This window comes from Solanum lycopersicum, chromosome 8 (assembly GCF_036512215.1).
Source record: "Solanum lycopersicum chromosome 8, SLM_r2.1".
Taxonomy (NCBI): domain Eukaryota; kingdom Viridiplantae; phylum Streptophyta; class Magnoliopsida; order Solanales; family Solanaceae; genus Solanum; species Solanum lycopersicum.
In genome coordinates, this window is record NC_090807.1 from 55874212 (window position 1) to 55891628 (window position 17417).

The following is a 17417-nucleotide window of genomic DNA, read 5'->3' on the forward strand; positions in this document are numbered from 1 at the left end:
TGATTTTTGGGTTTGTAATAATAATGTACGCACTTAATTTAGACCACTTAATTTTTGCTTCTTCTCTATTTAGGGGATTGTATTTCAAATTTTATCATATTTTGAAATCCTTGATTATTAAAATTTAATTTTTTCATGTGTGTGTTCTCTCAATTTATTAAATTTCCATGTGTACGTGTTTGTATTTACTTGGAGAAGAAAGGAAAGAACTTATCATGATTCAAATTTTAGTGATTGATGCTTACACTAATTTTGGAGCACAAAACATGTCTTACCAACCCTTTTAATTCTATATTTTCTCAAGGTCTTAACATATCACTTAATGATTATTCATCTTTTTCTAGTCTTCTTTCTACAACATTTAACTCAATAAAACAATTTTATGTCAAAGAATCAATTTTTAAGGTTATCGCCCAGTTGTTGAAAGTCATGAGGGTTTCAAGTTCAAATTCCAATGAGATAAAAATACTAGATGACCATTCTCATCCGTTTAATCAAAATAAAGCTACCTAATACATGGCAAGAACACTAGAGTCATAAAAAAAAGTAAAATATATATGAACTTGTAGAGTTATGAACATAATTGCAGGGTATCATCTACATATTTGATCTATCATTAATTTATCTTCCAACAACAACTCTATATATGCTCTATCACTATTTTCACTGCTAATATTATGTCACTTGCCAATAAGCCAAGATATGAAAGTGATATCTCTTCTGGATCTAGTAGAGTACTATAGTCTTCACCCTGTAATAAAGCTATTGTATACTAAGATCAAATCAAATTAGTTCTAGTATCAACAGTAGGGAAAAAAATGATTTTTTTGAATAGCTATCACTTTCATATCTTGATTGTATTGGCAAGTATAATACTAGCAAGTCTTGTGAGCACCTGTATAGTAGATCAGAAGTATCAAATCAATCTAGATTGTTAGTTCACAAAAGTAAAACTTGTGAGTCCATCTCAGTGGAAGAAGATTTCGCCTCAACCAACAACTGTGGCCGTGCAATCTCAAGAACGTTTAGATCCTTGATAGCTTTGATTTGGAAAATCGAAAGACCAGCAAAGGGCAAAACAGATTCAATATAGATGAAGGTTGGAACCTCCATGAATGACATTTTGGCTCCTTTGACACTGTGATTTGTTCATAGAGCAAAGCAGTGAAATCCTTCTATCAATCGTAAGCTGGCAGTAGTGATGCAGTTGCTCTTTTCAATGATTCGCTGGCTTTCACCAGATCGGCTTCTGAATGAGCTGCTGAGACAAATAATCTAATTCCAACTGGCAGCTTACATTTATCAAGAGTGGATCTCTTTGAAGTCACAATGAAGACACCGTCTTCCTTCAAGACCTGCAGAGGATTAGATGGGTGCACGAAAACAAACTCGTGAGGTAACTCTAGATGATGAGTTTGAATGTACAGATGGCAAAGTAACGAGCACTAGGCTAATAACTTACATGATCAGCTATATCTTCAAGCACTTGTAGATCACCCTTTGAAGAACCAGTGGACTGCTTTAATGCAAGGAATATAATGGGGGAGAGGGGATCGTTGACTATCTCTAAGCTTTTTATATCTGACAGACCTGCAGTTATACAAAAAAATAATGTTTCTTCAGACTCCCATAATGAGGATAAGGAAGAAGAGAGGCAATTGATTAGGGACAAAAACCTTTAGTCAACAGAGCAATATTTTGCCTCAGTTTGACAAGAAGTTCAGGTTTTTCTTCCACGATATCAATAGCCTTAATTGTAGCACTTGCTAAGTAAGGAGGCAGTGAAGCAGAGAAGACATAACCAGAACTACTGAGACGCTGTCAATGCAAGAAAAATAAACCATTAACAAAAGATGGGTGGAAAATATAAGAGATACAAGTGCATGAACTGAAAATCATGAAAATGGAATTATCAGGGCCTGAAGATAAACTAGTACTACTCAAAACCAGTGGATAGAGTACACCTCAGTACCTGGTGTTCAATCACTCTAGCATTCCCTGTGCAAAACCCACCTTCTGTGGCCAATGCATGTCCCATCGCCGCAGTTATTATATCTATCTTGTCAGACTACATTTGGATAATTCCATAAGAGGGTGTACACAGAGATACAAAGTTAAATTGACCAAATAACGTGATGAGCATACCGGAACTTTACAATGTTCAGTTAGACCTCTACCAGAACTGCCAAGCACACCAATGGAATTGCTCTCATCCAACAACACGCGGAATCGATATTTTTCCTTCAGCTTAATGATTTCATCTAATGGAGCTATTTTGCCAGAATTCTGCAAATTACAGTCAAATAATATCTGGCATTACAAAGTACAATTTTTTTTGAGAATTTCAAAGTACAATTTCCTTAGTAGAGAAGTGTGGTGAGGAAGTTTAAGAAGCAGCTACGGAACAATGAAGCAACAAGTTGTTTATCCCCATCAAGAAAATGTTCTGTTGATGATAAGAAGGCATCAAGATCACAATTTGTAACCCTAAACGATCCTCCTTGATGATTTACTTCCTTACAAAACCTTGGAAATGATTTAGGACACCGTGGATACTCACAAGTTATCCAATTAACTTAAAGAAATTTTCAAACACCATAATTGGACTCGGTATATTCTGCATCCTCTCCAGCCCAGATTGAATGAGGCTCAATATTTGCATATGCCTAGAGTTAACCTCTCCCATTTCCTTACACTAACCATTTTTGTTTCAACTACCACTATGCCGCCAAACAAAAGAAATCAGAGTTACTTGTTCATATCAGTATGTTACATTAACATAAACAGTTGATACCTGATACACCGCTTCAACAACAATATATCGCCGTAGCTTCCTAGCTTGCTTGTTTTCTTGGGTAACTTTCTCCAAAGTATTTCGTAAGGACTCCATATTGTTATGCTTAAAGTATATGATGGTACTTCTAGAGAGCTGAAGGCCGTTTTGAATTCCCCAGTGGACACCTTCATCCCTACAGGAAAAAGGCAGATTGCAGAACAATGTCAATAATAGTGAGATCTGATGACAGGTGGCAATCTCTGGATTGTTTATTTTAACATCAGTACCAACATTAGCAAATGGGACACCAATATATCTTTTGACTCAACTAAAATTAAGTTCAAGGAGTAACGTAAACGTTTAAGGACTGAGGTTCATTAGGTGTTGCAACCTAAAAAGAAAAAACTGAAAGGAGGGAAATGTATTACCATGAATGTTTTAGGAGGAGGTGCATTAGGTGACGCAGCCTAATGGCAAAAACTGAAAGGGCAGGAAGTGTATTACCACAACCAACCCCCTCCAAAAAATAGATAGAAGGAACAGAAAATGACTTGTTACTGTTTTTTTTTTAAGGAAACGAGCGATCTATAGACTAAAAATACATATAACACGACAAGTGCACTTGTGAAGAGCTTTACAAGCTAAAATCCATTTTGTAGCTGAATTCTGTTTCTATGTAATTGATTATGTGAATTCATGAGAAAACACTTCACTGACGCACCTACCTTTCTTTTGTGGAGTGGGAGTCTGGGGAAGGTAGGATGTACAGACCTTACACCTACCTTTCTTTTGTGGCCTACTTTTATCTCTCCTAACTCTTTCTATCAAACTCTCACACCTCCTAACTGACGCACCAGCGCACCTCCTCTCCACAAACCCAAGTCATCTCAATCTCGTTTCCTCATCTTGTCCACCAAGAGGCCACTCCCACTTTTCCCGTATAGCTTTGTTCCTAATCATATCCTTTCTTGTATGCCCACAGATCCATTTGAGCAATCTCATCTCTGCTACCTCCATCTTCCGAGCGTAGGTGTTCTTGACTAGCTAACATTATGTTCATACAACAATGTCGGTCTAATCACCACTAAGTAGAACTTACCTTTAAGTCTCGGCGACACATTCTTATCACACAAAACCCCGGTTGTGAGCCTCCATTTCACCCACCCTGCACCAATACGATGTGCGGCATCATCATCAAAGATTCATAAGTTTTGACTAAGTTCACCGAGGGATAACATACAAAATTAGTTGAAGTAAAAGTTTTTGTCTAGGCTTACAAGCATCAAGATATTTTGACTCCCTCTATCCATATCAAGAGACAAGCCAAAAAGTAATAAGAGATTCTTCTCAAATTACATTATTCCCTCGAGAGTCGAGTCTAAAGGTTAACGCCCTAAATTTTAGGTTACAGCGCACAATAATATCCTTTAAATTCCAAGCAAGCAGTATGTTGATGAATGACAGAACGTATATTTACATAGCAGATGTTGAGGGAGAAAGAAAAGATGAGTAATGAGAAAAACATTCAGGAAATGAAGAACGAGAAGGAATTATAAAGAGTAACTGATGGGCATTTGGTGACACACACAGTACTACCTCAATTTCTATGGAACGGGGACTTTAGGCACTCAGAATAATTTTTCAAGAAATGGAAAGAGATGGCCCCAAAAGCTCCTCCTAATTAGCCACTGCAACCTAGTTTCACTGAATAAAGGTTTATTAAACATGTATTCATAATTGATATCCACCTTGACAGTAAAAATTCTAGTATGGTATATCTGATACACACTAAAATGGTTAAATATAGGATGGATGTGTAAGAAGGGTTCTATCTTGGAGTATAGCTCTTATCATTTTACTCCAAACTTCTCCAATTTCAGTCGATCTTATTATATGTAGCAGTGTGAAAGCTATTGATTATTCAGCGTCCTGGTTTGCAAGATCCATCTTTTGTAACATGGCACTATAGAAAACAAAGCAGCATTAATGGCTAAACATGAGAAAATATTTAACGATCAACAATGTCTCAATGCAAATAAGATGGATCAATTTCATAGAGTCCTCTGATTTTATCCCCCTCTCCTCGAGCCCAGTTCATTCCAAATAAAAGTGAAAGGACCGTCTTTCGTCATCCCTACTGCTTTTCAGACTTTGTATTGAATAATGAATACACGGCATAGTTAGGAGTTAGAACCCTTCAATCTGTTTGAGCCTAGTTCAAGCCAAACCCACCCCTTATTTTATGAAGGCTGGAAAGAATTTTCCAGATTTGGAGAGATACGATAAGTCTTCCATCCCAGATTCCATGGCCGAGGCGATCTAATTCACTGGTTCTACTAAAAAGCATTCTATAGATAGAGGTTCTCTAAGTGTCATATTTGTTCTACAATAACATCCATTTCATTAACCAACCAAAATCCCTATCAAATACTGAACTTAATTTAAGTGTCAACAACTAAACTTAATTCCAAGTAGTTGATATTGCCTCTATGATGTGTTTTTATAATAGAAAAGGTGCAAAAAAAGGCGACAAAGTTCGTGAAGCTTAAAGCAGAAAGCAGACTATGATTAAAGAAATGAATATTTTTATTTTTTTGAGAAAGAGAAATGAATATTTTTATCAAAATATGAGACTTGAGAACTAATCACTTCAATACCAGACAAGACACTGATTAGCTACAAATGGGTCTTCATTATGAAACATAAAGTTGAAGGCTCGATAGAAATATCCAAATGATTGGTGGCTAAGGGATTCGCTAAAACTTATGGAGTGGATTATCAGAAGATATTGTCCCAGTCACTAAAATGAACACTAAGAATGTTGTCTTGCGCATCCAGTCTTGTCTGGTACTTCCAACAGTTTGATGTGAAGAATGTGTTTTTTCATAGAAACTTAATAGAAGAGGCGTATATGGTGATTCCTATCGGATTTGATACTGAACAAACTCAAAGAAAGGTGTGCGGACAGAAGAAATTCTTAGACGGACCAAAGCAATCCCGCTTGGTTTGACAGATCTGCTACATGGTGATCTCCTTCGATACCAACAAAGCAATGTTGATCATACCTTTTCATAGAACATCAAAAAGATAGTAATGACATGAAATGACAAAGATGAGATGACCTGATTGAAGAGTGCTATATCAAAAAGAGGAATCTCTTGAAGGAAGTATACTTTGCATCTCCTGAAACAAACTGGTATGATAAGGTGCAACAGCAAAATCACTCATTGAAAGCAATTACAAACTACGACAGGGGTTGGAGCGTGAGTTGGTAAGGAGAGATATCAGAGGTTGGTTGAAGGCTTATTTATCTCTTCACACTAAACCAGACACAGTCTATCTAGTCAACTTGGTAAGTCAATTTATGCATGAACCCGAGATTCACATATGCAAGTTGCCTTTCACATTTTGCGGTATATAAAATTTCATCCCAGGAAACGTTTGCTTTCTCCAAACAAAGTAACCTCTAAATAAAAGCCTTTACATACACAGATTGGATTGGATCTATAGATGATAAAAAGTCTACATTCGGTTATTAAACACTCACAGGAAGAAACTTAAGTACTTGGAGAAGTAGGAAGCCAAGTGAGTTGTCAAATCTAGTGCAAACGCAGAATATAGAGCTATGGCCCAAGGCGTTTGTGAACTTCTTTGTCTATATAAAGTATTGGAAGAATTGAGTTGCCTCAAAAAGGAGGAACTTTGCTTGTACTTCCGCTACAAAGACGCAGTCATTATAGCTTATAATATTGGTCAACATGACCAAACAAAACATGTTATAATCGATCGACACTTCATAAAAGAAAAGGTTACTAATGGTACCTTGAGTTTGCTTCATGTTCTGTCAGAAAAACAACTAGCAGATATGCTTACAAAAGGTCTCAACAAAAAAAAATTCATACTTTAGTTATCAAGTTGGGCATGAATCTCTACACTAGCTTGAAGGAGTATGGATTGATTAGCTTGATTCTAGGAGATCTCCTAAGTTAATTGTAGAATAATAGAATAGAATATTTTCTTTTATTGTAAATATATATCTTTCCTTAGTTAGTCATAGAACTCATTCTGTAACTACTCCTTCTCATGGGATGTAAAAGTCTACAGAAATATAAAGAGCCCCTTTCTCAAAATTTTAAGATCAAGTTAAGCAATGGAATGAAAACGAGATTACTTTTTTTTTGAAACTGAACATGATGACGCATTCTCCATTAATGACCAAGTATCAGGATCTCCATTCTTTTACTAATACTGCAGGTTCTCTTGTCTCACAGTGCTGGACTGGTATTGTTGTGAGGTCCTTAATGTGGGTGAATTGGCTCTATAAAATGGCCATGGAAACGAATCTGGAAGTCTAGCTCGTTAAAAATTAACTGCTTCATGTGGTTGTTGTCTCACAGTGCATGCCTAACTCATACAATCTACACAAAAGAGTTATTATTAGCAGCAGGTGCTTCATCTGTAAGAGTCGAGTGGAATGCAGCAGCCAGCAGCCACCTTTTATTTATTGCACAGTGATTGGTCAGTTGTGGACTCCCTTTTTTATCTTTTTAGAATTTCCGATGTGATGCCACTCATTATCAAAGAGTTATTGTTCTGTTGGGACTCCAGAGGTAGCAGCAACCACCTGAGAAGATTGGAGCACTACCTGCCCTGAATGTGCTGGACTATATGGAAGGAACGAAATGCCAGATGTTTTGAAGGAGAGTCGGTTAGAGTACAGCAGCTTAAATCAACTGTTTATGGCTTGTTGCTTTTTGGTGTAATCTACAGGATGTAAAGAATGAAGATAGTATGTTGGCTTTAAGGGTTCCCTGCAAGTGTAGGTCTTTCACAGCAGAGGTCCTTTTTGTTTTTGTACGAAAGGTTTCCTGATACAGGTCATGACTTAGCACCCGCTCGGTGCTAGGTAAATTCTCATTTTCAATATACAAGTTACTTACCTTCTCAAAAAAGTAACACCAATTAAGGACATAAAAATAGAATGAGCAGAAGGTCCTCCTATTTCATTTCCCCTCAAACCTCACATGGGAATGAAATTGTTAATTTTCACAAAAAAGAAGAAGATAATGTAATACCTACATAAATAAATACCAAGAAGTTAAAATATTGACAAGGCAAAATGGAGGGATGACGAAAAAGCAGAACATAGAAAAGTTTAGGGAAGAAGACATGGGAACTGATCTAATATGCCCCTGATCTTGTATGCATAGCCCACAATTGTGCCTTTGGTACTTTGCCCAGAAAAATCAATGTTATTTCAATATCTTCATTCTATGTTCAAACTAAAACCTTGGACTGTAGATGAAGCAATAACTAAAGAATGTAAATACTCACGCAATAACAACATCACCCTTTTTGCAAAATGCTGGAATTGCACTGAACATCGTAGAAAGTCCATAAGAATACAGTATGGAATCTGGAGTTCCCAGAAACTTTGCTATTCTGGCCTCACAATCAAGGTGGACATCTGCATGAAATGTAAAAATAATAAGTTGATTTTTTATGAGAATGAAGGAGAGGAGTGCAATGGAACTATAGAATAGTACATAGATACAGAAGATCAAATTATACCAATTGTGCCATAGAATCCCCGGGGACCACAAGAACCTACACCATACTTCTCTAGAGCAGTAGTACAAGTCTCCTGCCATTCAACGTTAGATGTGAATGTTCCGTTCTGCCAAAGAACTAAACAACATCACAGCTAGCTACATAATAAAGAAAACCTTACTAGTAATTCTTGGCTTCCTAATAATCCAAGGTAGTTTGCTGAGGTAAAGTTAACTACGTCTTTCCCTTTAACTATAGTATGAGGCCCTGCAGCACTGGACAAACACAAGATATGAGAAGCAATACATCAAGCTATTCATTCCAACAAGTTTGATAACTGGAACGTCCAAAATCATGAACTTGAACAATAGGTAGAAGAAAGGCTCTTCTAACAATAATTGCTGCTTCAATGGAGCTTACTAACATTACTTATCAGCTCATAACATAAAGAAACTGTTTATAGCTTGTTTTTAGCATATTTTAGCCATTGCACTAAGTCAACTCTAGATACGACCTCTGAAAACTACTAATCATATTTTTCACATTTTGGTGTAAGTTGTAACACACTAAGGGATCATTTGGTAGAGTGTATTAGAAAATATAATGCATGCATTAGGTGTGTGTATTTAGCACCATTTCAATGCTGTTGCGTGGATAGAATAACCTTTACTTATACACACATCTCAATGCTGTTGCATGGATAGAATAACCTTTACTTATCAAATAACAGCTGAATCTAGCAAGCAAGATCACAGCACAACAGTTTTAATTGTTTTCATCCTTATGGCCATCTAATAATCATTTAGTACAAGAATAAAACCCAAGAAAATACAAAAACTGGAGCTCTAAATTATCTACTTTTAAATGATGTAAAACTGGGATGAGCGATGCAGAGAACAGAAAAATATCACTAAAGAGAATGTAAAGCCTTTTAGAGTTGTCTTTTCTGTCATATAGGTCTATTTGAAATTTCTAATTCTCCAAGTGCACACGGTTGAATAAGAGAAAGAGTAACCTGACTGAAATCATCTGAATAAAATGCAACTTTTCTTTATAAGGCCGAGCAAAATACAACCATCAGTGTTTAAAAGAAGGAAAGAGAAACAGCATTCCCACCTTTCTAAAACTGGAGGTTCACGTTTCATATCATCAGTGATGGAAGGGATAAGTGGTTCTGGGGCCCATTCTTCACATAATTCATCAATTTCCTGAAAATCTTGAACACATTCATCAGCACGGTTGAAGTCTGAAGGAAATTTTTCTTTGCATTTATTCTCTTTGCTTTCATTGCAGACAAGAGGTTGGGGCAGGGGACGCAGCATGATTTTACTGACTCTCATTTTGATGCATATGAAATAAATCTAAAGGGATTTTCATGTGAAAGTGAAACACACAAGGAAAGGATGCTTAAACAAAATTGAAAGGATTCTTTATGCATATCTTGAACATAAATGATTCTGGAGCATGCATGTTCCTGTTTTGAGCCTAAATGTCAAATTGATGTATAACTGCGAAACTTATACCAGCATCACGTATTGAAGCTACTTTAGAGAGATAAAACATTACGATTAGCAGAAGCGCAAGGAAACGCTATACTTACATGCAAACGATATAGTTTGATACATTTTAGAAGTTATTTTACAACCTTTACTGATTGCTATGGTTATAACCTCAACATTTGACAGTAGTTCAGTGCATCACTCAGTGCAAACACCTAGCCTAAAAAACTTTTCAGCCACAGGTGATTTAAATCCAGCAAATTAATGCACATCAATGTTGTAGGTGCGGTACATATGTTCAAGACGAGAAATCCTTTCTTTTGCCTTTCCCAATATATATTTCGAAATGAGTAATAATTTCTAGAATAAATATCACCATCTTAGTAAAACGCCAGCCCAGTAAAGTTAATCCTTAGTTGACACAGATATAGAACTATAACCAAGAACGAATACAAATTAAGAGAGCACAGTAATCTTAAACAATTATGAAGACGAAATATCCACAGGGTCATTGACATTTGAAAATGCAGATCTATGACTAACCTTCTTCGTCAATGGTCTTTTAGGTGGTTTGTAACTCTTCTGAGACAGTAGGAAAAGGATGACTATCAGGAGAAGACCTTCCACAAATAGATGTCCTACAGGAAAAAACAACAAAATATATCTAATGCACAACATAAAAGCTTAAAACAAAGAGGTGATTACCATCCAAAGAATGAAGAGACTACCTCCAATGTTGACCTCAAATATCACAGCTCTTGCGAATTGAAATTCAAAAACTGATCTCACCCAATTAGATGTAGCTCCCACTACATTTGCAAGTATTGACACTGTTGAATCCATTATCTAAACCTGGAAAATACAGACGACGGTGAAAAACTTACCCACATAAGAAAGATCAGGATAATTTAATGGGTTTTACCACATTCTCAATACTTTGTCATGCCCAGGCGATATAAATTAAAACCAAATGAACAAGTTAGTGATGCAGTTGATCAGAAAAGAGAAATACTCTAAGGAAGAGGATATTCAATAATATAGCACAAAGAATATATAGCACAAATTATAACAATGATTTTCATTTACACATGAGATCTTCTAGTTTCTTTTTCAGGATTAGTGAATCAATTACACAAATATCTTCTTTTTTGAGACGTCAATCATTTACACAGAAATCTTCTATTGCAAATCTTCTTGTTTTTAATCCTCACTCTCATCCATTCTCTGAGAGAGCTTGCCTGATATCAACATGAGTATTTCATGATATTTGAATCCAGCAAACGTGTCATATCTAAGATAACAATATCAATACTAATTTTACAAGAGGACAATACTTTATCATTCAAACATTGAAGTACTCAAAATATATTAGTTTGTGTTCTTTCAACTTTTTATATGTAGAGTACAGAAATTCTTGTATTACATGGTTTTCATTGAATTTAATATTCTGCACAATTATTACTTAAGCATGACAACAAAACAATCAAATCATAATACATAGAATAACGAAATTAACCAGGTTGGACCACTGCCCATTCACTAAAAAAACTGATAATCTGCACATTCACATAACAAATAAACAAATCCGGTCCATCATACGAGACTAAAGATAACTATCAATGCAATTATTAGTGTGATTATTCCAACTATATTGGCAAGAAGCATAAAGATTGACAAGCAATATCCTCCTGCTGGTGGATAAAACGAAACCACTAAAACATGGTGATACACATATGCATTACATAAAAGTAAATCACCTAAAATAAGCTAAACAACCAGAAAACAAAAGCTTTAACAGAAAAATGAATTTTTTTTTACAAGTAAACTGCTAATTGATTGATCCTCTTCACATTCAGTAGCCTCTTGAATTAATCTACTAACTCGTTAGTGATTATGCACTACGCGGATCCTTCAATGTACATTCATCAATTAAAAAAGGATTAATAACCCCCAAACTGAGATCTTGATCAGATATTAATAATACCCATTATGCTGTTCCCAGAAAAGCTTCTTTTTTTATGCATAAAGTATCCATTTAAATCTTTTTAGTACCCCATTATTCAAGAGCTCACTCTCAATTCAAATGAATACGAGTTGGTAAAAAGTTGTTACCTAAGATTTAAGAAACAGGGCAGATGAGATCCTGGAATATTGAAATTCTCTGAAAAAACAGATCCTTATTAGGGTGAAATTTGAGTAGAAAACTCGAAACCCAAATGAGGGAACAAGAGGGCGGCTTTGGTTGAAGATGGAAATAACCGGGTAATGTGAAGAGGCGCTAAAATGCAAACATCTTATGGGACAAAACAAAAGCTTCAACAATGGTCAAAGGTGGTGGCAATTCGCAACTTGAGCATGTCATTGTTTCAGTTTGAGACAAGTATTTCAAATTTGGTACAAATTATTTGTAGCATTTGGACATGAATAAGAAATAAATATAAAATTATGAGATGAAAATATTATATATATATATATATATATATATATATATATATATATAAATCATTTATTTTATATATGTAAATAAAATTTTTAATTCATATTATTACTTTTTAAATTATTTATATTTCATACAATATTTGAAACGTCTCGTGATCTTCAACCAATTACGCACTTCAATATAATTACCGGGAGTAAGCACTATAGCCTGTTTCCAATACTCAGCGGCTTGATCGAACCAAGCCTCTGCAATTTCAGAATCTCCCTGTTGAATGGCCTGTTCTCTCCGGCCGGAATAGGTAGTTCAATTCCTTCCCTTAGAACCGTACTTGAGAAATTCTTACCTCATACGGCTTAACAGTCAATTCTTTTGGTGTCCCATTTTAATCTATACCATATCTAGTAAAATCTAATCAGATTTCTCATGGATCTACCCCTATTTTAAGAATAGAATGATTATTCTCACTAACATAGAATTTATTATTAATTTAAATCAATTTCTACTATATGATATATATTCGCCAAATTTATTTTTTTTTCAAAAATATTTACTAATCAAATAGATCAATAAATCACTTAAAGTAACAATATTGATTTTTTGTCTTCTCAAAAGAGAAATGCAAGTTCAACGTGAGAAGATTGTTCGTATTATGTGGACGGATATATTAAAGACAACACACCATAACTAATTATGTCTAATTTTTCTTTTGATTGAATTAAAGTTTGATCAATAAATATTGTATTTTTTAAGAATATCTTTATGATATCATATTATGTGATTTTATAAACTTGTGCTTATTTGGTAAGATTGTGTAAAGAATTGAGACAATTTTAATAATTTTACAAAAAACATACAACATAAAAGTTAAATCGCATATCCTTACAAAATTTCAGTTTTATCTCATAATTTCATCACATAGTCAAACAGGCACTTAGATCTCCACTTCAACTATTATTGATAGGCTTAAAAATATCTTTCTATTTGATAAGTTAAATTCAGATAACAAATATATTTAAGTACAGTAGTATGTTTAAGTTTGACAATAGTATAATGATAAAACTAATAATTCATATTCGAGTGTAGTGGTTGATATTGATATTAGTATTTTATCATAATATTCATACTTAATTAATGTATGCATTATTCGAATTAAAATGAAAAACCAAATCAAATTCTAATTTGGATCGTTTTTTTATTTTTATTTGGGGTTTTTCTTTGATTTTGTATGTCTTTTAAAAAATTGAACTATAAATATATATAATATTTAGGTTTAGAATTAAGTCGTAGTTAATCACTTTTGGTCATTTTCAGTTATTGTCTTTTATTATGATTTAGTTCATATTTTATGTTTCGACATGTATAATTGGTATACTTTTATGTATTGTATTTTAAATTTTATTTGTGTTTATCCAAATAAAAAATAAATTGTGATTTATATTAGAAAGTATATTTAAGATATTTAAAATTATTACTTCTCCTTTATATATGTAACGATTGGGTTTTGTCGTTATAGAAATGTCAATGAGAAAAAATCAGGATCGGAAAAAACTTTTTCATAGTACTAGAATTTTCTCAACCTTATCCATATTTGGAGAAAATTGGAGTCATAAAGGTGTAGGAAAATCTGGTAGCAATCGGGTGTTGGGTTTTATTTGCCCTAAATTTCTTACCATAAATAGGTTTTCCTTGTAGGAAAAGGTTTTGGATTGACTAATCCTTTTCTTGTAGGAAAAGGTTTAGGACTCTATAAATAGAGGCATGTTCCTTCTAACTTAATCAGCATTCAAAATGTAGTCTTAAGGGTTTTGAGAGTTTTGGTCAGGGGGAGAAATTGTGATTCACAAGCTTGATACGTTATCACTTGTGTGAACCTCCCATGTATTCCGAGTGAATTGGTTGAGGTTGTTTCCCTCTGTATTTTGTACTCTCATATTTATAGTGGATTGCTCATCTCCTTTGTGGACGTAGGTCGATTGACCGAACCACGTTAAATCTTTGTGTCTTTTGGTATATTTCTCGTTGTCTTCTTCCTCGTGGTCTTTCGAGGTTTGCTTTGCTAGCTTCCGCGTTTACACCTGCTTATTTTCGGTCCTAACATCGGGTGGAGTAAATGTGGACTTGATTACATGAATAGATAGATAACTCGTTAAGGAATACATACGACTTTACGACATCAAATTTGGATAAGTAGATCATCGGGAATTAACTTTGGTGTTAAGGACACTTTTTGAGCATAGTGGGCTAAAAGTTTGTTGTAAAAGGGAGAAATTGAAAATCTATTATAAGCTCATTATCTCGCGTTGTGCCGCTACAACGCGATGGGTGTCGTTGTAGAAGGCGAGGTGGAAATGGAATTGAAGGATTTTGGAATTTTTCGAGGCAGGGCTCACTTGTTCATTTTGTACCGCTACAGCGATACCGCTACAATAGATGAGTGTCGCTGTAGCGAATGACCGATTTTTAAATCGCAAATAAAACCCTTAGACGACCTTATTTTGTATTTTTTGACTTTTTGAGTTAAAAGATGATCCTTGAGTTATTTTAACTCGTTTTTCACCATTTTTGAAGTTAGACGTAAGATTTTCACTCCTCAAATTCGTTTTTTGATTCATAGATTGTTTTAGCATGGGTCAATATTGATGGGGAAGGATTTCTTGAAGAATCCTATGGTGGAATTAACCCAAAATTGACTAATTGGGGTCATGGGTTTAAACTAGAGTTCATAGTTTGCTAGTATTCGGGGAATTTAGTTTTTGTAATTGATTCTCGTATATAAATTGTTGTTTTTAGACCATGAACAAGCAGAACGAATCCAAAAAGGGAAGGATCAAGTTATCTAGGGTTTCAAGTTTGTTTCGAGGTAGGTGATGGTTGTGATTCTTTGATTGTGTGAAATATACTTGTTCTGCTTCGTTGTGATACTTGTATATGTATGCATGTTGCAATATTGATCATAGATGTTGAATGAGATATATGAATATCGATACCATGAAATCATGACTTGGATGTGTGATCTTGATGTGTTATTGTGATGTGTGAATGAGAGTGTTGCCACGTTCCGACATACTAACTAGGATCGAATTGCCACATTCCAGCATGCTAGCTCGGATCAGTTGTCACGCGCCGACATAAAAATGAGATCGAATTACCACATTCCAACATGCTAACAATTCAATTTTGAGTTTCGTGAGAGGATCAACTATGTGATAAAGCATGTGAATTGTGATGTTGATTCTTATGATTATTGAATATGTCGATATTTATGCACGCATTATAATGTTGTAATTGCTTGTTTATGTTACACTAGTGGGATAGCCGCGTGATTCTGCAAGTACACGATGATTGTGTACTGATTCTGCACTTGCTCTTATTTTTGTTGAGTACAGGGTATCTTCACGCGACAGTTGACGGACCTCACTTTGGAGAATGGTGATCGCTTTGAGTTCAAGGGTGAGCCACATCGTTCTGACTGTCATGGAATTCTCTTTACTCCATGTCCATCATTTCAGACCTAGACCTTGTTTTAGTTAGTTAAATAGTTCACTAGAGATTCTTGTTAGATTTGGTTCTCGTTTCTAGTTTTGGTACATTGACTTTCAGATTCTAGGTTTATCTTCCGCGTTGTTAGTTAGTTATTAGATCTTTATTTAGTAATGAAATCTTGTCTTTAGTTATTTAACTTGCTTCCGTAACTTAAATGCCTTAGTTTTTTGAATTTATTGCTCTAGTTGGTTGCTAGTAATGGGTGTCAATCATGACGGTCTGGATCGGGACAATATATTTTTTCCAAATTACAAATATACTTTTAATTATATTATTAATTATTGAAATATAACTAAATACTCAGACCGAAAAAAGTCAAATTAAAAGGATAAAAATCAAATCAAATCTATTTTAATTCGGATCGTGTTACACTTTCTCAATGTAAAAGATAGAAAAACTCAAGTCAAATAATATGAAATCAAGTTTGAAACAACAAATGTAAACCCCTATACTTTTTATTGATATTTATTAGGGTCCGTTTGGAAAGTCACTAGGTAATTGGAATTGGCATAATTATTAGGGTACCAACCTACTAATTACACTGTCTAATAATTACACTGACTTGTTTGGTTGCCACAGTGTAATTACACTCGTCATGTTTGGATGTCATATTGTAATTACACATATTCTTTGGATGCACAATTGCAATAACAAATTATAGTAAATTTTAAAAATAAAAATTAATTATTAAAATTTATACTAGACAAATAAAAAACTTTATAAATGACATTAAATTAAATATTTAAGGTATATGTTCTTTTTGAAAAATATATTAATTAAAAAACATATTTTTTGTAACTAATATTATGAAAAAAAATAATTGATTTATATTTTTTCAAATAACATATTTCAATTGAATTGATCGTAACAACTAAAAGTATGAAGTTTCTACGAACATCGTGAAATGCATGTTTGATAAAAAGAATAATATATAAATAAAATATCATAAATTATTAAATGTTTGACAAAAATATAATTTATCAAGTCTAATTTAAAAATGATGTGCAATGTAAATTCAATATTACTAAAACAAATGAACTGAAAATATAATTTAAGTTTTAAATTCAAAACAAAAATCTTAAAATAATACTCTTGTAACAAATATCAACATAACAATAAATATCTTTTTTTTAATAGAGAAAACGCAAGTCTATAATCTTACTTAACAATAAATTTTATTTTAATTTAAAAATTAGAATACTAATAAAAGTATACTAATGTGAAAATAAGTGTGTCACAAATAAATAGATAATACGAGATTACATAGAATCACGTAAAGTAAGGCTTAAAACAAGAAAAAAATAAAATATAATAATATAATAAAAAATAAACTTTTACAAACTTTAGAATAATAACAATTAAAAAAAGAAGTAAAAAAAATTAAAGTAGAAACTGAAAAGTAATCATGTGGTTATTATACCATGTAATTACCAGCAATCCACAATCTCTGCCTGTGAATTATAAAGTGTAATTACACCTTGCCAATTACAACAATTATATGTTGATCAAGTAATTACCTTTCTTTCCAAATAGGACATCTCAATGTAATTACACCAATTACACTAAATTCAATTACCACAGTGGCCTTCTAAATAGGCCCTAAGCGTTG

General features: G+C 33.8%; 1 protein-coding gene across 1 annotated transcript; it reads right to left on the reverse strand.

The window, feature by feature from the left end:
- Positions 1-529: 529 nt before the first annotated feature.
- On the reverse strand, positions 530-12232 carry LOC101244511 (long chain base biosynthesis protein 1-like). The gene is made up of 13 exons (XM_004245085.5): positions 11938-12232; positions 10554-10677; positions 10369-10463; positions 9443-9534; positions 8508-8601; positions 8348-8420; positions 8111-8243; positions 2795-2969; positions 2146-2286; positions 1973-2068; positions 1677-1818; positions 1463-1590; positions 530-1355 (listed from the first exon to the last, which is right to left on the reverse strand). The coding sequence occupies exons 2-13, from the start codon at positions 10666-10668 to the stop codon at positions 1179-1181; spliced, it is 1461 nt and encodes a 486-aa protein (XP_004245133.2). The 5' UTR covers positions 10669-10677; positions 11938-12232; the 3' UTR covers positions 530-1178.
- Between the last annotated feature and the right edge of the window lie 5185 nt (positions 12233-17417).